The sequence below is a fragment of the Papio anubis genome, chromosome 2 (assembly GCF_008728515.1).
Source record: "Papio anubis isolate 15944 chromosome 2, Panubis1.0, whole genome shotgun sequence".
Lineage (NCBI taxonomy): Eukaryota > Metazoa > Chordata > Mammalia > Primates > Cercopithecidae > Papio > Papio anubis.
Genome location: NC_044977.1, coordinates 158,118,175 through 158,141,708, shown reverse-complemented (window position 1 = coordinate 158,141,708; position 23,534 = coordinate 158,118,175). Strand labels below are relative to the sequence as shown.

General features: G+C 44.0%; 1 protein-coding gene across 1 annotated transcript in view; it reads left to right on the top strand.

Moving 5' to 3' along the window:
- Window positions 1–6,937, top strand: part of BFSP2 (beaded filament structural protein 2) — a 63,434-nt gene extending 56,497 nt beyond the window's left edge. Inside the window, exons 5-6 of the mRNA XM_009201705.4 lie at window positions 1,217–1,348; window positions 6,713–6,937. Coding sequence (XP_009199969.1) covers window positions 1,217–1,348; window positions 6,713–6,937 — 357 coding nt within the window. The remainder of the gene's footprint in view (window positions 1–1,216; window positions 1,349–6,712) is intronic.
- The last annotated feature ends 16,597 nt before the right edge of the window (window positions 6,938–23,534 follow it).

The window sequence follows — 23,534 nt, the reverse complement described above, 5'->3', positions numbered from 1 at the left end:
GTCACAGTTTCACAGTTGTGGCTAGACATATGGTTTTCACAAGGAAACAGGGACTGTCAGATTGACAGAGATCAAGTTGGATAACTCCTTGTTGGAGGGCGGTATGGGACAACTGGCACTGTCTTACAATGCTGAAACGGATTTCAAGTTTTCCGAAGGGAAACTTGCCACTATTCACCGAAATTAAAAACATATACCCTTTCTAATCAGCAGTTCTACTACAAGAACTACTTTCTCAAAGACATGCTCTTGTATGAAAAATAAGGGATCTAAGCTGTTTCTTTGCACCATTGTTTGTAATAGGGAAAGAAAAACTAGAAACAATCTGAGTGTCCACCAGCAGAGACTTCTAAGTAAATTGCAGCCCTTCCAAACAAGACAACACTGTGCAGCTGCTAAAAAGAATGTACTCGATTTCTATTAGGTTGGTGCAAAATTAATTGCCGTCTCAGCCATTGAAAGTAGTGGCAAAAACTGCAATCACTTTTGCACCAACCTAATATATACTGATATAGAATAATTTCTAAGATATATTAAGTACCAAAGCAAGAGGGGATAATACATATTTATAAACATATAAACTATTTCTGGAAAGAGGAATAAGAAACTAGAAACAAGAGAACTGGGTAATTAGGACATGGGAGAAAAGGAGACTTTCTATATAGTCTGTAGGAAATCTTTTGAATTATATTTCATTTGCACGCATCGTATGTTCAAAATAAATGCATCTTTGTATACAAGTTGGTGAAGGGACCTGTTTAAAAAAAAGATGTTTCCAGCTAGGCGCAGTGGCTCATGCCTGTGATCCTAGCACTTTGGGAGGCCAAGGCGGGCGGATTACCTGAGGTCAGGCGTTCAGGACCACCCTGGCCAACATGGTGAAACCTGTCTCTACTAAAAATAAAAAAATAAAAAAAAAAAAAATTAGCCAGGCATGGTGGCAGGCACCTGTAATCCCAGCTACTCGAGGCTGGAGAATTGCTTGAACCCAGGAGGAGGAAGTTGCGGTGAGCTGAGATCGCACCACTGCACTCCAGCCTGGGCTATAGAGCGAGACTTCATCTCAAAAAAAAAAAAAAAAAAAAAAGATGTTTCCATGTGACAGCTGTGTTTCCTCTGGTTTGAGGCAGTGGAGTGGTGATTAGAAAGGCTAGGAAGGAAGGATGGGCTCAGCTCCTGATCTTCCCCGCTCATACTGAGACCTGACTCTCCACAGCAACAGGCGGAGGTGGCCCACGTGTCCCAGACCCAGGAAGAGAAGCTGGCAGCTGCCCTCAGGGTGGAGTTACACAACACTTCGTGCCAAGTCCAGAGCCTCCAGGCTGAGACAGAATCCTTACGTGCCCTGGTAAGTGGGCCAAGGAAAGACCTGGCATCCCTGTGCTAATTTTAACTGTCTACTGTCAAATTCCAGTATTATGGACCATAGTTTCCAGGGGATTCCCATCTCACAGCATGAGTTTTGAGGCCTGAAATGTCTTCTGACTCTCAAGGATCATCAGATACTGAATCACAGCACGTGCAATAGACACTGTAGTGCCCCCCTGAAATCTCTCTTACCAGGCTGCTGCTATAAATGTTGGCTGTTAACATCCACAGCCTTTTCAGGTGCCCCACTGCTCCAGAGACCTGCCCTTACCCACACTGAGGACACCTGGCCCAGGAAGTTAGGCCCTGCCCCGCCAGCCCTCAGCTCTGACTGAGAGGGGGTTTTAAAAGCCCAGCCCTCTTGCTTCAACATGAAACTAGCTCCATTCTGTAGAGCTCTCCATAGGACCAGGCTGTAGCCAGATTCCGGAGACCACATCCTCGCTTAGTGCCTTCCTCTGCCCTGTCCTGCTTTCCTCACTCCCCCTTTTCCTGAGAGTACTCCTTAATGATTTGCGAGTTCCAGGATCCCTAACTCAGGCTCTGCTTCTGGAGAACCCAACCTGAGACATCTAGTAAGCTCTCAGACTCACTGTGATTTGCAAGCACATCTCTTTTATCATTAATTATTATTGATTAAAATATTGTTAAAATAATCAATAAAATGTATTAATAATGAAGCAATCCACCCTCTGACCTCTGGGATGGACTGAAGTTCTATTTGGGTGTTAAACACAGCTCTTCTTAGACGTCCCCTCCAGGAGGTCATTTGCACTATTCTAACTACAGCTTTGTTGGTGCAAATCAATGGTTGGCCCATGTAATCCTTGTGCAGCTGAGATGGCCTGGAGTCAATGAGGTGCATGATAGGATGTAGGTCAGTGCAAGCATGTAGGAGAAAAAGATCTGGGGATCTGAGGGGAGGAAAATCAAGAGCAATAGAGTCAGAAGGGCTCAGCTCCTCCATTTATCCCTTGGGTAAATAGGCAAATCCCTGAACCACAGTTTACTCTTCTGCAAAATGGGTATGACAGTCACAGCCCAGCCCACTTCTCAGTGATTCTAGGAGGACCCAAGGTGTGGATGCACATGAGCACGCTCTTCTGACTTTTAGCATTACTTTGAGAACTGGCTAGTTCCTGGAACTGTGCCAAGTGCTTTGGGAACATAAAATGAATTAGATACGGTCCCTGGCTCCAAGGAGTTAATGTGGCTTCCGGGGAGGAGCTGATAGAAATGTGAGGGCGTGGCAGGTGGGAGACGGCACCCCTGCTGTGGGTGTCAGGGAGTCAGGGGGTAGACGTCGTGGTGGGTGCTCTACTCACTCACTAGCTGTGTGACCGAGCAGAGCTTTCATTTTCTCACTTGTAAAGTAAGGATCTATTTTGACTGTCATATCTTCTACTGTCTCAGTAGGTTAAAACAACAGTGAATCACTTCTTCTCTCATTCTGTGATTTAGGCAGAGTTCAGCAGGGATAACTCCTCTGTATCATGTGGCCTCTGCTGGGGCTGGACACCCAAAAATGACTTCTTCACTTAGCTCGTCTGGTGACTCCATTGTGCATCTCCTTTCTCTCTCCCTGTGACCGCTCCATGTAGCCGGCTTAGACCTCCTCATACCATGACAGCCTGACATAGTCAAACTTCTGATACAGCACCTGAGTGAGCACAGAAGCTACCAGGCCTCTTAACACCTGGGCTTGAAAGTCTCTGCACATCACTTACACCACATTCTAGTGGTCAAAGCAGTCACCAGACTATCCTAGATTCAACGGGGAGAGAAATAAACTCAACCTCTTGATGAGACAATGGCAAGGTCACATTGAGAAAGCGATTGTGGAGTGGAGATAATTGTTGCAGCTGCCAATGCAAGTGTGAGCCACGTCAGGATAGTAATAGAATTTACCTCATAATGTCATTGAGATGATTGATAATGTATGTCAAGCCCTCAGCACAGTGCCTGGCACTTAGTGAGCAGTCAATAAATGCCATCTATTATTAATTATCATATAAAATTGCTATACTAACTACTAGAATAGTAACTCCAAGTTGGCATCACCAGCCACCTGGTCACCTCACTTCAACCCATGGTCCTAACTATTGGGAAAAAATGGAAAAAGAATTTACACTCTCAACCAGAAAGCTTCAGAGTAGTGGCATTCTTTCTATGCCCATGGCCCAGAACAGGCTGCTCTGTTCCCTGCTGGTTCTGGTAGATTACTGTTCTGGTCACAGGGCCTTGCAGCCACGGTGAGGAGCACACACTGGGACAAAATAGGTAACAAACTCTCCTACAGTTTTCAGATACAGGAAGTTCATCCAGCCATTCCTGTTATTCTCAGTCAGAGCGATCTGTGCACACAAAAGGCCCCCACAGCTTACATAAACTTCAGACGGCCAAGCTGGCGAGACTTTCGGCCCCCTTTGCCAATAAGGCACTATTTGCATTGGAAGCTAGGCACGAATAATGGTACTTGAGACCTGCTGAACTCTGTGTCCAGTCAACTCAAATCAGGAATGGAATTCAAGGCCAGAAGTCACAGAAGGTCACTCTTTTACTTTCTGGAGGGTTTTGCAATTCTAGAAAGTCCTTCAAATCTCCAGAGACCTGCAGAGTAAGCGTGCTTCTGTGACCTCAGTTTGTTTGCTGGTGCTGTCTGTGTGGCTGACCGAGCCCGCGTGCTGCCTGCAGCAGTAGCCTGGTCATAGTCACTCAAGCTCAAGCATCTCCGGGAGAACCAGGCATTCTCTTTCTGCCAGAGTATCAGGGACTTCGGTAGGGAAGCTGGATTTGGACTTTAAGGTTAAGATGGAAGACACATATAACCTTTGGCTGGGGTTCCAGTGAATGCCCTGTTGGCAGTGGGTCCTAAGTCACCAAGGAAAAACCTCAGGCCACATGAAGAACTCATCTAGAAGATGGAGAAAAACTACAGACAGATGATCCAACCATGATTCTGTGAAGCGTGTTCCCAAATCACAGATGTTACAAATCCAATGTCAACAATAACTAGTCACAAATTAAGTACTTTCATGTATAAACAAAGAAAGAAAACCCAGGGAGGTTGGAACAAATGATGCTCAAAGTCAAGGTGGCCATTTCTGCATCCTCACTGCTATAGAAAGGTTTTCAGATTCTATTAAATAATAACCCTAGACCAGACACTGATCTAGATTTATTCTCTAGTGATCACATTTTGCCTCTTACAAATATGCCTCAGGTAGATGAGAATCTGACTCAACATTCTCATATCCTGTGGAATTAAGAAGATTTAAATAAGGTAATATGGTGATACCTGCTAATAGCAGTCATGATTTAAGATGGTGTCATGACAAATAATTTTCTATTTCATCCACAGTGGTCATAAGGGTGTAAAAAATCTCCTCCTGGAGGGCAGGGTACAGAATCTTGTTTCATCAAAAATTAATTCAATCCAATTTAGAAAGTTTTTTTGTGTGTGTGTTATATTAAAAAGCCAGATGCTAAAGGATAGGCGAACCATAAATGAAACTATTAGAAAATGTTAATTAAACACAGACATAGCTTTTTAAAGGGGTTTATTGATCAGCTCTGTAGTCTTCAGGACATGGTGCATGGGAAGATGAGAAGAACGAAGTTTCCAGTCTAATGGGGAGACACAGGTATTGCAATAAGTGTAACCATAATACAAGTGCTATCATCCAGGGCAACCTACACATACCAAGAACCTATTCTGTGCCAGGCCCTGACTTGTGTGCTGGGACTAAACAGACTTGGTTCCTTCCAAGTCTCACCATCTGGTGGAAGAGACATGCCCATAAGCAAGCTTAGCCCACTGTGGTAAGTTTAAGAGCATGCATGAGCTTGGGGAGCCATGGAAGTACAGAGGGTCTCCTAACCTAGCTTGGTGATGGTAGCAGCAGAGGAGTTTCAAAGACAGCTTCCTGGGGCAGATTACCTCTGAGCTTGGACTTGGGGATGAGTAGGAGTGAGTGAGGTGAGGATGCTGGAAGGAATGGAGGAGCATGGTGCAGGTGGAGGAAACAACACAGACCAAATAAACTCCAAGACTGGAAGTGTTGATGCTGCCGTAGGGTGGGGATAAAGATGGAAAGATACTGGGCCAGCTGTGTGAGCCGTATTAGGGGCCCTGGGGAGCCATCAATGGAGTTTAAGCAGAGGAGATACAGGCCCAGGTTTAGGCTTTCGACAGAGCACTGTGGCTATTTGTGTGTGGAACTCAGGAAGAGGAGGAACTAGAGGTGGGGAGATGAGCTAAGAGGCCACTGAGGGTACCACAGGTGAGAGGTGACAAGCTTCCAATCCCAGGCCATGGTGGCTGCATACTGTGAAAACTTCTCAAGAAGTACAAGAAGCAGGACTCATAATATACAGGAAGCCGTGATGGTTGCATTTGGAAGAAGAGAACGAAAGAAAGCAGGAACACATCTTTCCCCAGTTTCTAGCTCACATGGGTTCACCAGTTGAAGCTTAGACTAGGAGGAGCCAGCAGGTTCAGGAGGCAGCCAGTGGCTTCATTTTGGACACCTTGATGTGAGGTCTGAGTATATATTTCCAGTAAGAAGTTCAGTGGCAGGTCCATAGCTACTGAAGGAAAGATTGGTGGTGGAATTACCAACGCAGGACGTGGCCTGGAGACGACTGTTCAAATCATGAGTATGATGGAGACCAACATAGACCCAGGACGCGCTGCTCGGAAAAAAAGCAGGCTCAGGGTGGGCACTGGGGAGCCCACAGTGAGGGGACGGCAGAGGAAAAGGGATAGGCAAAAATGTGCTACTAAAACACCAAAGGGGAAAATGCTGAGTATATAAAGGCCAGAGACATTCATTCTGAGGACAGTGATCTGGGAAAGAATGCTGGAGGAGATTCTAGCCAAATGATGGATGGGGCTTCCGCAGCACAGGGAGAAGGGGTCCCCCGGGGAGTGAAAAAATCAGAAGAAAAAGCCCCGGAGAACAAGATTTCTTTGAAGAAACACCTGCAAGCTGCCTCCCATTTGTCTTTCTCAATCCCTCTCCCTCTTGCTCCACTCCTCTCTCACACCCCCTTTCTTTTCTCCCTCCCTCTCTCCTTCTCTTTTTCGCCTCCCTCACCCTCTCTCCCATCAAAAAGATCATTCAATCAGACTAATCGACAGTCTGACCTGAGTGGGATTCCTTATTTTTCCCACGGAGCCACTAAGAATAATAACCCCCGTCAGCCTCCATAACTGGCAAGGTCCCTGCCACAGGGGGAATAGTCCAGGCTACCACCAGCCCCTGCCACTGCTCTGCACACCTCTCTCTTCAAGGGCCCGGCCTGTCGTCCTCGGGTTTGGACCAGGTTCGCTCTTTTGCAGAAACGAGGCCTGGAGAACACCTTGCACGATGCCAAGCACTGGCATGACATGGAGCTCCAGAACCTGGGCGCTGTGGTCGGCAGGCTGGAGGCGGAGCTCAGCGAGATCCGCGCGGAGGCGGAGCAGCAGCAACAGGAGCGCGCGCATCTGCTGGCCCGCAAGTGCCAGCTGCAGAAGGACGTGGCGTCCTACCACGCCCTGCTGGACAGGGAGGAGAGCGGGTAAGCCTCGCTTCTGCGTCAATAAGGGATGCATATTCATGGCTTTAAAAATAATTATTTTCCAAACACTGTAGAAGTATTTAAGAAATCACCCCAGACTTCCTCTCACATAGGCACCCATTCCCACAGCCTAGCTGTGTCCTTCCTTTCCTATCCACATACAAATTATATATATTATATATATTCACATACTAATACATTTTCTATATGTATGCATATTTATGTATGTATATATACACACGTATGCGTACATATATACACACATACATTCACACACGTGTATACCTAGGATGTACATAATAGCTGTTAGGAATGTTTCAGTTGTTTGTAATAGAACCTAATTAATGAGGCTATAAACCAGTGCTCCTGAAACTAATGTGCACTCAAAACCCTGGGCATCTTTTTTTTGCGGGGGGATCCGGGGATACAGGGTCTCATCTCGCTGTGTTGCCCAGGCTGGTCTCGACTCAAACCCCTGGGCTCAAGTGATCCTCTCACCTAAGCCTCCAGAATAGCTGGGATTACAGGTGTGAGCCGTGACACCCCGGCTGGGCATCTTTTTAAAATGCAGATTCTGCTTCAGTACATCTGTGGTGGGGTCTGAGAGTCTTCCTTTCTAACAAGCTCCCAGGGGGTGACTATACTGCTGCTCCACAGACCACACTCTGACTAGCAAAGATGTGTAAACCATTTATTTAAGAGTCCCAGAAATAGGTGATCTAGGCTGTTCAAAGATTTCGGTAAGGACTCAAGCTTTTTTCATCTTTCTAACATACCATGATAACATTGGCTTTTTATCTTTGTTACCACATGCCAGCCACAGATCCAAATATCACATCCTCATTCATGGCCAGAAGTGGGAGAGAAGAGGCAGCAGCAAAAAAAAAAAAAAGGCTTTTTCTTGAGTGGCCCTCTCCTTTAACCAGTGAAGGAAAGACATTTGGAGGCTTGCAGTGGACTGTCCCTTATATCTCATAGACCACAACCTGCTTATACTGGCCATATCCATCTGCAAGGGAGGCTGAGAAAGCAACTCTTTAGCTTTTCCAGACTCCATAGTGGAGGCAGGCAAGGGGTTGGGAATAGCAGTTGAGTTAGTCTGCCATAATTACACTCACACACTTGCACTCACTCGTTTTTTAATAGATAAGGATTCTGGAGGCATGTACATCAGCCTTGGGCCTTAGTTGCCTTGCCAACTCTTTCCAGAAACCCAGGCCCTGATTTTGTATCATAGTTCTCTGCCTTCTTATTTCCCTCCAAGGCCCCTTCTCTGACATATGTTGAGTAAGGAATAGAGACAGCTTGGTGATCGTATCATTCAATCCCTCCTGATTCAAGAGAGAACACAAAGACCCAGAACGGAAAAAGATTTGCACATGATCACACAGGAGGCGGAGACAGCACTGGGACGGGAGCCCAGGTCTCCTGCTCTCTCCAACAGTGTAACCTCTCTTTATTCAGCAGGCGGGAGAGACTCAAGGAAGCGACCTAACCACGCCCTGCTTTCAAATGGAAAATATGTCATCCAGCTCCTCTCCAACTGTCTTTTATTGAATTGATTTTTGTTGATTATAAAAGCCAGATGTTCCTAATTTTTTTTCAGATGCCTATGAGCATCTGAATAAACACACAAAGTCAGTTTAAACAAACACCAAGAGCAGTGAGTTAGGCTGAGTTACTTCGTAAGAATCTATGTGCTACATTCATTTAGTGAGTGCCAGCGCAGACCTGACTCTTGATTATTTTCGTTTATCCCCCAAACCCTGCCAAAACAACATCGTGATCCCTCTTTTACAGACAGGAAACAAAGCCTCAGAGAGCTTAAGTCATGGCCCAAGGTCTCACAGCAAATAACCATGGAGTAATGATTTAAAATCCAAAACTATCTTGTGCCGAAGGCCAGATGCTTTCATGAGACAGCCCCCTTTCTCGTAATCCTGTTGTGACAGAATGACCCATTTTCATCGCCCATTGCTTCTGACTCCTATGTGTTTCCTTTCAGCTGATGGAGAAACTTCCTGTTTTCATGAAGAAAACACCCTTCCTCACCGGCTGACCCGTGAAGTTGCTTGAGGAGCTTTCTCCTGAGTTCCAGTCCCTGCTGGATTCCCTGGTTAATTCAGCTTGAGCTGAAAAGCTTCTTGGAAGTGGAGAGGGTCCTTCTGCTTTAATCTGAGTAGTCTGTAGCTTGAGCAACCTCCCTTGTCCTCCTTCAAATAAATGCTTTGTGCGCAGCGTCCAGTTTGCCCACCTTGTTCAACTCACTATAGGTTCAAGATGGATATCACTTTACCTGCCTGGCCTTTGCTCGCAGAGCTATGCTTGAAGGCTTCTGGAAGGATTCCCTTGAGTGTGACGCCATCTGCCTCCCTAGGGTCACCTGCTCTTGGGTTTGTCAACATAAAAGTGCTGTGGAGGCAAAAGCAGTGCTCATGGCATGCAGGATTGCCGCAGTCTGGGACAAAAAACAACGCTCTTGCTCGAAAGGGGATTAATGTGGTGCTTTATTGCATGTTTCATAATTACAGGCATCATGGAGCATTCAGACCTCTTTAATATACTCTGCATGCATATTCATGTGCAGACACACACATTTCACTTGCTATTGGCAGAGCACCTCTCAATCAGTTAAAAGGGAACTTCAGTCTCAGCCCAATCTAAACCCATTCAATCTAAGTGGGGGATTAATTACACTGTGGTTGCTCACCCCACTTACAGCCTCAGAATTTTCTTCCAGGGTCCTTTCCCCAGTTCTCTCAGGGCCTAAGCCGGCCAAATATAGTTCATGCATCTGCCACCTACCCAGCCAAGACTCTCTTGCCTTCTGATTAAAATTGAAACCACCACCTGTGTCCTGCCACAGGTTCTCAGTGTCTCTAAAACTGAAAGGAAAAAAAAAACCAAACAACCAAAAAAAAAAAAAAAAAAAAAAAAAAAACCAACCTTAATTTCATCATTCTTCCCTCAAACTTCTGTCGGTCTACCTATCACACAGAATTACGGACCAAAATATCCAAGCTGAGTCTTTGTGTTTCTGAGCTGCTAATCCAGACAGGGGGGTGTATCCAACACGGGTACATTTGAAAACCCCCATACCTGAGGGTCCGAATAGCCAAGGCCCACACAAACAAAAGAACATTTATTTATCCTTAAGGATTGCTTATAAGAGAAGCAAGGTGGCTGGGCACGGTGGCTCATGCCTGTAATCCCAGCACTTTGGGAGGCCAAGGTGGGCAGATCACAAAGTCAGGAGTTCGAGACCAGCCTGGCCAATATGGTGAAACCCCGTCTCTACTGAAAATACAGAAATTAGCCAGGCTTGGGTGGCGGGCACCTGTAGTCCCAGCTACTCAGGAAGCTGAAGCAGGAGAATTGCTTGAACCCTGGAGGCGGAGGTTGCAGTGAGCCGAGATTGCGCCACTACACTCCAACCTAGGCAACAGAGCAAGACTGTCTCAAAAAAGAAAAAAAAAAGGCAAGATATGTGGTATCCTTGTTGGAATTGCTACAACTGGTTTTCCTTTTTGGCCTACAGGAGCAAAGGAATTGTATTAAAGATCACATGAGCAGAACAGCTATTTACAATGTGCATAGCACCTTGACATAGGTCAGTTTGTTGTTCGAGACATGGAAACAGGCAAGACGCCCTAAAACTACATTTTAGCAAAGTATCCATCTCCTCCATAGCTGCACACTATGGGGCTGCCCATAATTGAACCACCTGGATACAAGAGTCCTGCCGGAAAACAAAGTGTGTGGCTGGCCTTGCTATGTTGGATGCACAAGACACTGAGGTCTGTTTCTTTGCTTTCTTTCTTGTTACTATTAATTTTTGGCCCCTCAGGCAAGACCTAAATTCCTAACCTAAAGGTAGCTGGAGGCTTCAAAGGTGAGAGTCCCCAAAAGGTCAGCTATCAAAGGGAGGTACTTCTATGACCGAATGGCCATGCAGTTTTTAGAACCTGGAAGTCGTTTCGGCCGCTGGAAAGAGGGGAGAAGGAATCTGCGCATACTCCTGAGTTTCCACCAGACAGCACACTGTGCAGGGTTGCACACGCTCGGTCTCCTCCACACCGTCATCTCAAAGAGCAGCTGCCGTAAATCATTCAGTTAATCACCCTTTGGCAGGGAGAGCCGTGGCAGACTGGTGCTTCCAGTTCCCAGCACAGGCTCTTGCTGTTTCTAATGAGGCTTCATTAACAGGTATGAGAAGGCGCTGCTGGCCCCCCAACTCTGCCAGGGCCTTGTTTAAATCAGGCTTCCTCTCACGACATCCCGGTACAATTATGCTTTGGCGGTGGTTCACTGACAGGTGGCAGGGGAGGCTGCTGCTTGTATTGGTGTCAAGGACAGAGCATTTGTTCTGGAGCAGACCACAGCAGGGCTCCCAATAGACACCTCCTGAAACACAATGGAGCGCTATTTCCACACCAGGCAACTCCACTGGCCTCTGGCCTAGCTTCTGGAGGGCTGTGTTAACTCCCAATGGGATTGCTAAAGGATCCATTGGCTTTCAGATTCAACATTCTTTTAGATCAAGATCCTTAAATCTTATCTTCATGATCATCTGTAACACTTCTTAGCATGTACTGGTGCCCAGACATTTTGGTGCATTTTGGGGATACCAATAAAAAGAAGACCTAGTTTCTGCCCTCATGGGTTTACAGCCTTGGTGAGTGCAGGTGTGCTCCCTGGAGGATCAACAATGCAAAGGATAAGTAAAGCAAAGCAGACAGAGCAGCACGTCACAGTTTTCACAGCCCCTTCAGAGATTCATTTTGTTATCAAAGGTATGAAAATAGACATCTGAGTCTGACCTCACTTGGTTTTCAGCAAGATGATTTAGCAAGAACCATCAAGCACTATGTCTGTCTCTGATTGTCTCCACACACCCCATAGATATTATTTTATAAACCCTTACATTGTCTTGCTTGTTTTAAGAAAAGGATGGGTTGTTTCTTTGGAGACAAATCTAGAATCTTATCTGGGATTGCCAGACTTAGCAAATAAAAATATATAGAATGCCCAGTTTAATTTAAATTTCAGATAAAAAAATGAATAAGTTTTTAGTATAAGTATGTCCCACATGTTGCATGAGACATACTTATGCTAAAACATTATCTGACAGCTCTAATAATATCAGACAGAAGCACTCCATACTTGGTATTCCCCACATAGTTATCTGACCTCAAGCCATTCATAAAGGTTTGCCTAGCACTTCCAGTTGGGACACCCCAATACACAAGAAGGGGAAAGGATGGCCCAGGCTGTGTCTTTACCCATTCTTGATTGGAAACTCAGTCCCCTGACACAAAAGCACCATTGTGTTTGAGAAATTAGTCTGCTAGTTTAGTGAAGAAATACAGCAAACTGTTTTCTCAGCTGAAGTAACTGGTTTGACTGGATCATATCGACTGGTTATTTTGGACAAAAGGTTGAGCAGGAACAGGATAGATCCCAGCATAGACATGCGGTGCTGCAGAGTCGACAGAATGTTCACTATCATGCCCAAGAGGAAATACTCCATTTTCTCCTGCTCCTCCTGAGAGCGGAAGGTAATTTGCCCCACAGGGAGTCCAGTTTTCAGTGCAATTCTGGGACTGGACAAAAAACCGCGTTGCAGCTTAAAGAAAGGGCTTTGCAAAATGGATGAGCAACAAGCTACTAAATTTCTTTGGACAAGTCATGGCTACTTTGTTTTTGTTTTGTTTTTATCTGCAGCTAAAGTTCTTATCGATATCCTAGACAGGAAAGATGTATAAATGGGGTTCACAACTTTAAACTAAAAAGACAAAGGCAAACCTGACAAGATGATTAAGACAAGTTGTCACTAACTTCCTGAATGATAATTAATGGTGTTGTGGTTGCTTTGAGAAGAAAACAAAAGGAGAGGGGACAGGAAATCAATAGACTAGTGGTAGGTTCAGCCCCTCATTGTTTAGTACCAGCAACCAAAAGAAAAGAAGCAAGAGAAACATGTAGGGTAATAAATTGTCCTGAGGAAGTGAAATAGTGGGTTTACACATTATTTTGGGAATTCAGTCTTAGCAGTTCACCAGAGCAACAATCATGCTGAGTAGTGGAAAGCTCCCTCCAAAACTAAATCCTCTTCCTCAATAAATATTTATTCAGCCCCTGTTATATGTCAATGCCATGTTAGGTGCCAAGAATATGAAGACGTATGAAATGTGAACCTGCCCTTAAATAATCTAGATTAGCACTGTCCAATAGAAACAGAATGCAAGCTACATATGTAATGTTAATTTTTCTAATAGCCATATTTTAAACAGGGAAAAATAAACAGGTAAAATTAATTTTAATATATCTTAATTATCTTGTTATGTCCAAAATTCTATTATTTCATAATGTAATCATATTTTAAATTATTAATGAGAGTTTTATATTTTTGGTACTAAGTTTGAAATCTGGCTTATGTTTTACCTTGATAGCCCATCTCAATTCAGATATTAAATCTTCATCAGAAATACTTGAGCTATATTTAGATTTCATAAAATTGATAGTTGAAAAAGTAGATTGATGTACCCAAGCTGTTCCAAACACACTTAAAAGTTTTCCAATAACTGAATTTAAGATCACAAAATTTGTTTTCCTTTGATCTTCACATCCACCTTGACATAAATGGTTCATCTTTTTCGGAAGAGTTCATGTGACTTTGAAGCAAAAGCACATCAGTTTCAAAATCCCACCTGTCCAAGTTAAGTAAATTCATTAACTCTTCCATCTCATTCAGTATTTATTAACATCATGTTCAAGGAGGTATTACATATATTAAGAATCAACTCTAAATTTATCAACATAAAAAAATCCCTTTTCAAATTTTTCTTATAAGTTTTACAGGACAAATATTTTACACAGCTTAAGTTTTTAAATTAAATTTTTAATTAATTAAAATTAAATAACATTTAAAATTCAGCTCTTCAGTCACACTAGTCATATTTCAAGAGCTCAATAGCCACATGTGGCCAGTGGCTACCACATTGGACAGCACAGATTAAAGTTGAGTAGAGGTGGGTGGGATCTACAATGGATTTGACCAGTTTGTGAAAACAATCGAGGTCATATTTGCACGATAATTTGTGAGAAGTCCTGCTTTCTCACAAATTTACCTCACCAAATACATCAGAAATTCCTGGCAGGTGAGTGTCCCACCTAGAAACAGAGTGGCTACATTCCAACAGTTGGAATGTTGGCCTACTACTTGGCCCAAGTAATCCTTCTACTGCACTGCACTGCTTCTCGTAACTAGGTCTTTTGGAGGGAGTTTCCTCTACCAGGATCTTGAGCCTCCCCAGACACAGGCCGTCTGTTTTCTTCCATATCCCTCTCCTTTCCTTAATCCCCTAACCACATGAGCCCTGGGAGGAGTGAGCTGAATCAAAGAGGCTAGCATGGCCTAACAGTCAGCCCCCACCTGCTCAGTCAGACTGCTCTGCTGTTCTCTTCTCTCCCTCATGGTGATTTTCTCTCCAAGGTCTCATAGCCTCTCTCTCATCTAGCTTCAGGATCCACCTCAAATTACTTCAGTTCTTCTGACAGCTCTGAACCCTGTCTCTGGACTGAATTCTCGTTCCTGTTTCAGCCCCATGAAAATCAAGGCAAGTGACCAAGCATCTGTTTCAACATCCCCAGACACTTTCTGAGCTTTTTAAAAAAATCATACACAAATCAATAAATGTAATCCATCACATAAACAGAACCAACGACAAAAACCACATGATTATCTCAATCGAGGTAGAAAAGGCCTTTGACAAAATTCAACAGCCCTTCATGATAAAAACTCTCAATAAACTAGGTATTGATGGAACGTATCTCAAAATAATAAGAGCTATTTATGACAAACCCACAGCCAGCATCATACTGAATGGGCCAAAACTGGAAGCATTCCCTTTGAAAACCAGCACAAGACAAGGATGCCCTCTCTCACCACTCCTATTCAACATAGGGTTGGAAGTTCTGGCCAGGGCAGTCAGGCAAGAGAAAGAAATAAAGGGTATCCAATTAGGAAAAGAGGAAGTCAAATTGTCCCTGTTTGCAGATGACATGATTGTATATTTAGAAGACCCCATCATCTCAGCCCAAAATCTCCTTAAGCTAATAAGCAACTTCAGCAAAGTCTCGGGATACAAAATGAATGTGCAAAAATCACAAGCATTCCTATACACCAATAACAGACAAACAGAGAGCCAAATCATGAGTTAACTCCCATTCACAATTGCTTCAAAGGGAATAAAATACCTAGGAATACAACTTATAAGGGATGTGAAGGACTTCTTCAAGGAGAACTACAAACCACTGCTCAATGAAATAAAAGAGGACACAAACAAATGGAAGAACATTCCATGCTCATGGATAGGAAGAATCAATATCATGAAAATGGCCATGCTGCCCAAGGTAATTTATAGATTCAATGCCATCCCCATCAAGCTACCAATGACTTTCTTCACAGCATTGCAAAAACCTACTTTAAAGCTCATATGGAACCAAAAAGAGCCCACATTGCCAAGACAATCCCAAGCCAAAAGAACAAAGCTGGAGGCATCACGCTACCTGACTTCAAACTATACTACAAGGCTACAGTAACCAAAACAGCATGGTACTGGTACCAAAACAGAGATATAGACCAATGGAACAGAACAAAGGCCTCAGAAGTAACACCACCCATCTACAACCATCTGACCTTTGACAAACCTGACACACAAGAAATGAGGAAAGGATTCCCTGTTTAATAAATGGTGCTGGGCAAACTGGCTAGCCATATGCAGAAAGCTGAAACTGGATCTCTTCCTTACACCTTATACAAAAATTAATTCAAGATGGACTAAAGACTTAAATGTTAGGCCTAAAACCATAAAAACTCTAGAAGAACACCTACACAATACCATTCAGGACATAGGCATGGGCAAGGACTTCATGACTAAAACACCAAATGCAATGGCAACAAAATTGACAAATGGGATCTAATTAAACTAAAGAGCTTCTGCATGGCAAAAGAAACTACCACCAGAGTGAACAGGCAACCTACAGAATGGGAGAAAATTTTTGCAATCTACCCATCTGACAAAGGGCTAATATCCAGAATCTACAAAGAACTTAAACAAATTTACAAAAAAACAAACAAAAAAACAAAAAACAAAAAAACCCCATCAAAAAGTGGGCAAAGGATATGAACAGACACTTCTCAAAAGAAGACATTTATGCGGCCAACAGACATATGAAAAAATGCCCATCATCACTGGTCATCAGAGAAATGCAAATCAAAACCACAATGAGATACCATATCACGCAAGTTAGAATGGGGATCATTAAAAAGTCAGGAAACAACAGAAGCTGGAGAGGATGTGGAGAAATAGCAACACTTTTACACTGTTGGTGGGAGTGTAAATTGGTTCAACCATTGTGGAAGACAGTGTGGCAATTCCTCAAGGATCTAGAACTAGAAATATCGTTTGACCCAATGATTCCATTACTGGGTGTATACCCAAAGGATTATAAATCATGCTATTATAAAGACACATGCACACTTATGTTTATTGTGGCACTATTCACAATAGCAAAGACTTGGAACCAACCCAAATGTCCATCAGTGATAGACTGGATTAAGAAAATGTGGCACATATACACTATGGAGTACTATGCAGCCATAAAAAAGGATGAGTTCATGTCCTTTGCAGGGACATCATTCTCAGCAAACTATGACAAGGACAGAAAACCAAACACTGCATGTTCTCACTCATAGGTGGGAATTGAACAATAAAAACACTTGGGCACAGGGCGGGAAACATCACACACCAGGGCCTGTTGGGGGATGGGGGAATGGGAGAGGGATAGCATTAGGAGAAATACCTAATGTAAATGACGAGTTGATGGGTGCAGCAAACCACCATGTTTGTATACCTATGTAACAAACTTGCACATTGTGCACATGTACTTTAGAACTTAATTTTTTAAAAATTGTTTTAATTGAGATAAAATACACATACATAACTTACCATCTTTACAATTTCTAAGTGTACACTTCAGTGGTAATAAATACATTTGCATTCTCTTTTTTCCTTTCATTTCCCTTCTCCTGTACCCTTCTTGGTCTCTGGTAACCCCAGTCTATTCTGTGTCTTCATGAGACCCATCTTTTTAGCTCCCACATATGAGTGAGAACATGACATGTCTGTCTGTCTGTGCCTAGCTTATTTCACTTAACATAATATCTTCCACTTCCAACCATGCTGTTGCAAATTTCACTCTTATTATGGCTGAATAATATTCCATTGCATATATATCACATTTTCTTTATCCATGCATCCACTGATGGACACTTAGGTTGACTACATATTTTGGAGGGTTTTTGGTTTTTTGGGTTTTGTTTGTTTGTTTGTTTTTGAGACAGAGTGGCACTTTGTTGCCCAGGCTGGAGTGCAGTGGTATGATCTCAGCTCACTGCAACCTCTACCTCCCAGGTCCAAGCAAGTCTCCTGCCTGAGCCTCCCATGTAGCTGGCAGGCATGTGCCACCATGCCCAGCTAATTTTTGTATTTTTAGTGGAGATGGGTTTTCACCATGCTGGCCAGGCTGGTCTCGAACTCCTGATCTCAAGTGAACCACCCTCCTTGGCCTCCCAAAGTGCTGAGATTACAGGCATGAGCCACCACACCCAGCCTGACTACATATTTTGACTAATGTGAATGATACTGTAATAAACAGAGTGCATATATCTCTTTGATACACTGATTTCCTTCCTTTGGGGTATATATCTCTAGCAGTGGAATTGCCAGATCAAGTTTTAGTTTTTTGAAGAACCTTCATACTGTTCTCCATAATGACTATACTAATTTACATTCCCACAAGCAGTGTACCAGGGTTCCCTTGCGTCCACAACCTCTCCAGCATTTGTTATTGCCTGTCTTTAGATACAAGCTTTTAACTGGGTTAAAGTGATATCTCATTGTGGTTTTGATTTGCATTTCCCTGATGATGAGCAATGTTGAGTATTTTTTCATATACCTGTTGCCTATTTGTATGTATTCGTTTGAGAAATATCTATTCAGATCTTTTGCCCATTTTTAAATTGGATGATTTGTATTTCTGCTATTGAGTTCCTTATATATTCCTGTTGTTAATCCCTTGTCAGATGGATGGTTTGCAAATATTTTCTCCCATTCTGTTGGCTATCTCTTCACTTTGTTAATTGTTTCCTTTGCTGTGCCTTTTAGCTTCATGAAATCCCAATTGTCTATTTTTGCTTTGGATGCTTGTGCTTTGGAAGTCTTACACAAAAATATTTGCCCAGATCAATGTCCTGGAACATTTCCCAGTGTTTTCTTCTAGTACTTTCATAGTTTTAGGTCTTTCATTTAAGTTGTTAAACCATCTGATTTTATTTTTGCTTATGGTAAGAGACAGTGGTCTAGTTTCATTCTTTGACATATAGTTAGCCAGTTTTCTCAGCACCATTTATTGAAGAGGCTGTCCTCTCTCTATTGTATATTCTTAGTGCCTTTCTTAAAGATGAGTTGGTTGTAAATAATTTATACCTTGTTTCTCTATTCTGTTCTATTGACTTGTGTGTCTGCTTTTTTTTTTTTTGCCAGTGCCATGCTGTTTTGATTACTATAGCTTTGTAGTGAATTTTGAAGTCAGATAGTGTGATGCCTCCAGCTTTGTTCTTTTCGGTCGCTATTGCCTTGGTTATTTGGGGTCTTTTGTGGTTTCATATATATTTTAAGCTTTTTTTCTATTTCTGTGAAGTGGGATTGCATTGAACCTGTAAATTGCTTTGGGTAGTACTGTTATTTTAACAATATTAATTCTTCCAATCCATGAGCATGGAATATTTTTCCCTTTTTTTTGTGTCCTCTTCTATTTTTTTTCAGAGTTTTATAGTTTTCCTTATATAGATCTTTTACTTTGGTTAGACTGATTTCTAGATATTTTCTATTTTTGTACCTTGTAAATGGGATTGCTTTCTTGATTTCTGTTTCATATTGTTTGCTGTTGGTGTATATAAATGGTACTGATTTTTGTGTGTTAATTCTGTATCCTGCAACTTTACTGAATTTGTTTATCAGTTCTAATAGTTTTTTTGGTGCGGCCTTTAGGTATTTCTATGTATAAAATCAAGTCGTCTACGAACAAGACTAATTTTATTTACTTATTTCCAGTTTGGATGCCATTTAGTTTATGTTCTTACCTAACTGCTCTGGCCAGGATTTCCAGTGAATAATCATAGTAAAAGTGGGCATCTAGCCAGGCACAGTGGCTCACACCTATAATACCAGCACTTTGGGAGGCTGAGGCAGGAGGATCACTTGAGCACAGGAGTTTGAGACCAGCCTGGGCAACATAAGGAGACCCCATCTCTAAAAAATAAAATTTAAAAAAATTAACCGGATGTGGTGGATCATACCTGTGATTCCAGCTACTTGTGTGTCACAGGATCCTTGGGGCATCACTTTTCTCCCATCCAAGTATTAACCAGGCCTGACCCTGCTTAGCTTCCAAGATCAGACAAGATCAGGCCCCTTCAGGGTGGTATGCACATAGATGGGGTGTCACGTTCCTGGCCAGAAATCTCTGCGGTCAGTGGCACCTTTGCTCAAGTTTTACTCAGGCCCACTGGGCTCATTCCACCTACTCAGCCTGGCAGGCTGTGCTCAGTTCACACTACTGGCCTGAATCCCATGCCTGCCAAGGGTGAGCCAGGCGTGGAGTGTCAAGGGGTGTGTGAGTGAGCAAGTGTGGGATCTGGCCACTGTTCACAGCCAGGCACATTGGCTGTGGTGGGGTGGGCAGTTCCACGTGCTGGCACGGGTGCTGGCTCCCTGTGAGTCTTCAGATGGACCAGGCATACTGCAAGCAGCTTCCACAGCTGGCACCAGGGAACGCTGTGTTGCCCAGAAGCTTGGAGATGCCAGAAACTGCAGAGCCCCAAATAGGGTGTCACAGCCCCAGTTCGTGGAGCTCCTAGGTCTGGGCTCCCCAAAGGGCCACAGCTCTTCTCTCCTTCTCTCTTTTCTCCTTCTCATCACCTGCAATGTGGTGAGCAATGGGTGTGTTTCAGCCCTGTTTGTGTTACAGCTCTTTCAGCCCTAGTACCCCAAGTTCTGTCCCATGTCCAGGAAGAATGAGGTACACGGGCAAGCGGAGGGTGAGCAAGGCAAAATGGTGTTTTACTGAGCCACAGAACAGCTCAGAGGAGACCCACAGTGGGTAGCTCTTCTCTGAAGACAGGTCACCCTGATGAGAGTCCAGCTCTTAGCAGAGAGGAGACCCACAGTGGGTAGCTCCTCTCCACAGGCAGGTCATCTTGACGTCTGCCCAAGTCTGGCTGAGTCCAGGGTTCTTATGGTCTTCAGAGGGGAGGAATGATCAGCAATGCATGCTGATTGGTCCATGGGTGACCATGGGTGGGGAGAGGCCAGGCAGCAGAAGCAGGCATTTCCAAGCCTGTGGGGGCTTCCCTGGTCCCCAAGACTGCTGGAATGCCCAGGTCTGCAGCCACGGCTAGGCAGCCTCAACTTTGCTCCACAATCAGAGTGGATGCCAGGAGCAGAGAGAGGCCAGGCGGCAGGAGCAGGCATTTCCAAGCCTGTGGGGCCATGGGGGACTTCCCAGTCCCCGAGAGTGCAGGAATGCCTAGGTCCGCAGGGCAGCTGGGTGGTTGCAGCTGCACTTGTGAGGGTGGGGCTCCTGTCTCTCCAACTAGGAATAAGTCCTGGCTTCCTCCTGTTCCCAACTTCCACCAGCTCCTGCCAGCTTCCCGGAGTACACAGCCCTGGTGCGCCTCCCCTACTGCAGCCAGCATCTTTGCAGCGGCTGCTCCAGATAAGCTGTCACTGCCATCACTTGGAAGGTTAAGGTGGGAGAGATTGCTTGAGCCCAGGAGGTGGGGACTGTAGTGAGCCGTGATCATGCCATTACACTCCAGCCTGGGTGACAGAGAGAAATCCTGTTTTTAAAAAAATAAATAAGGCCAGGCACAGTGGCTCATGCCTGTAATCCCAGCACTTTGGGAGGCTGAAGCGGGTGGATCACAAGGTCAGGAGTTCAAGACCAGCCTGGCCAACATGGTAAAACCCCGTCTCTACTTAAAATACAAAAATTAGCCAGGCTTGGTGGCAGATGCCTGTCATTCCAGCTACTCAGGAGGCTGAGGCAGGAGAATTGCTTGAACCCTGGAGATAGAGGTTGCAGTGAGCCAAGATTGCACCACTGCATTCCAGCCTGGACAACAGAGCAAGACTCTGTCTCAAAAATAATAATAGTAAATAAATAAATAAATAATAAATAAATAAAAGTGAGCATCCTTCCTTATTTTTAAGAAACTCCCTGTCAGTAGTCGTTAGGGAGCTAATCTCCACAGGTTACAAGACAGACCTCTAGGGGGCAGTGTTGTCCAAACTCCATGGGCCAGCCTGCTGGTCTCAGGGGGACCCATCTTCAGTACCCTATTATGTACTATGTTCATGGAACCTAAGGCATCATTGATTAAAAGAGATACCATTACTGGATGTGCCACTAAAAATGAAACTACTCCAGATAGAAGTCTATTAGACCCCAGATAAAGCTGAGACACTAAAGGCCTCTGTGGAAGGGGTCCATGAGAAATATACAGAAAAAAGAGAGAAAGGGACATGCACAGTAGGACAGCAAGAGAAGCTGCATGTTTCAATTTTGCCATAGATGGAGGAAGTGAAATATCTGCCCTCATAATTTGAATCAAAAGTTGGTTCTCATGCAGTTTTCTGGTACTACTTATGCCATCAAAAAAACCTCAGAGAATATTATTTAATGTACAAATGCACCCAGTTTATGATGATGTTGTGTCCTGATAAACCATCAGAAGGTGACTATATCATAAGTCAACTTTATCCAGTTGTAAGTTGAGGCACACACTGAATGTATATTGTTTTCACACTATCATGAAGTTAGAAAATCATAAGTTGAAACATCGTAAGTCAGGGACCATCTGTAGTTTCACATTATTATGAGTTCCTTGGCAAGGGTAGAACACAAAGCTTATATAATTTGATGCCCTGTTTTAAAAAAGAAATACAAAATATCTTACTCTTGCAAATTTTATAAAAACCTATGATGAGGCTGAGTGTGTTGGCTCACATCTGTGATCCCAGCGCTTTGGGAGGCTGAGACAGACAGATCACTTGAGGCCAGGAATTTGAGACCAGCCTGGCCAACGTGGCTCAACTGCATCTCTCTACTAAAAATACAAAAAAAATTAGCTGGGTGTGGTGGTGTGTGCCTGTAATCCCAGCTACTCTGGAGTCTGAAGCATGAGAATCACTTCAACCTGGGAGGCAGAGGTTGCAGTGAGCTGATATAGCAACACTGCACTCCAACCTGGGCAACAGAGTGAGACTGTCTCAGAAAAAAATATATGTAATTTGATCCCATGAAGCTGTGAGGAGGAACCCTTTCAGGGCCTTGGAAGGGCCACGCAAATGAGAGGCCCTGAAGCTTTACTCTCATTGGTAAATCAGTCTGTGCCCCAAGTGACAGGCAGAAGCAAAGAAAAGTCCTCTAAAAATGAAGGCAATTTTAATCTAGGCAACAGGAATCATAACATACCATCAACTATTATCATATCCTGGCTTCAGAGATGTTAAAGTACACAACAGTAGGCTTCTTAGGAGCAATGAAATACGGTACTTCAAAAAGAAAAAAGATGGCTGGGTGCGGTGGCTCACGCCTGTAATCCCAGCACTTTGGGAGGCCGATGCAGGTGGATCACGAGGTCGGGAGATCAAAACCATCCTGGCTAACACGGTGAAACCCCGTCTCTACTAAAAAATACAAAAAACTAGCCAGGCGAGGTGGCGGGCGCCTGTAGTCCCAGCTACCCGGGAGGCTGAGGCAGGAGAATGGCGGGAACCCGGGAGGCGGAGCTTGCAGTGAGCCGAGATCCAGCCACTGCACTCCAGCCTGGGCGACAGAGCGAGACTCTGTCTCAAAAAAAAAAAAAAAAAAAAGAGAAAAAAGATAACGTAAATTCTGACCCTGACTTGGCTAAGACAATAACAACAATGACAACGATGATAGCTATCATTTATCAAGCTCCTACAGTGTGCCTGCCTTCTCACAAACTTTTTTTCTTTTCCTCACATGAGCTTAATGCCACCACCAAAGACTTGAAAGATGTAAGGTGGTGATTCCTACCAAATCCACAATTAACTCACTTGTTTGATCAGAGTACAAATCAAGTAGGTCATGGAAAATGACCACAGATTATCACAGACTAATCCAGTGGTGAGGTGAATCACAACCAGAATTGCAGAGGTGGTATTTTTACTGGAGCAAATCCACACAGCCCCTGGCAGCTGGTGTGCCACTATTGACCTGGCAACTGCTTTATCCTGCCCACCCCCACCTTAATCCTCTCCCGCCCTGTTGTGGCAGGGACAGCAGTATACTTTTCCTGTCCTGCCTCCAGGCTATGTCGGCTTGCCTGCACTTGGTCAGAATGTAATCTGGAGGGACCCAGAAGCCCAAGCTGATCCATTACATGTCTTTATCATGCTAATTGGACCAGGACAGCCCCAAAGAGCTAGCACCTAAATGCCTTAGTA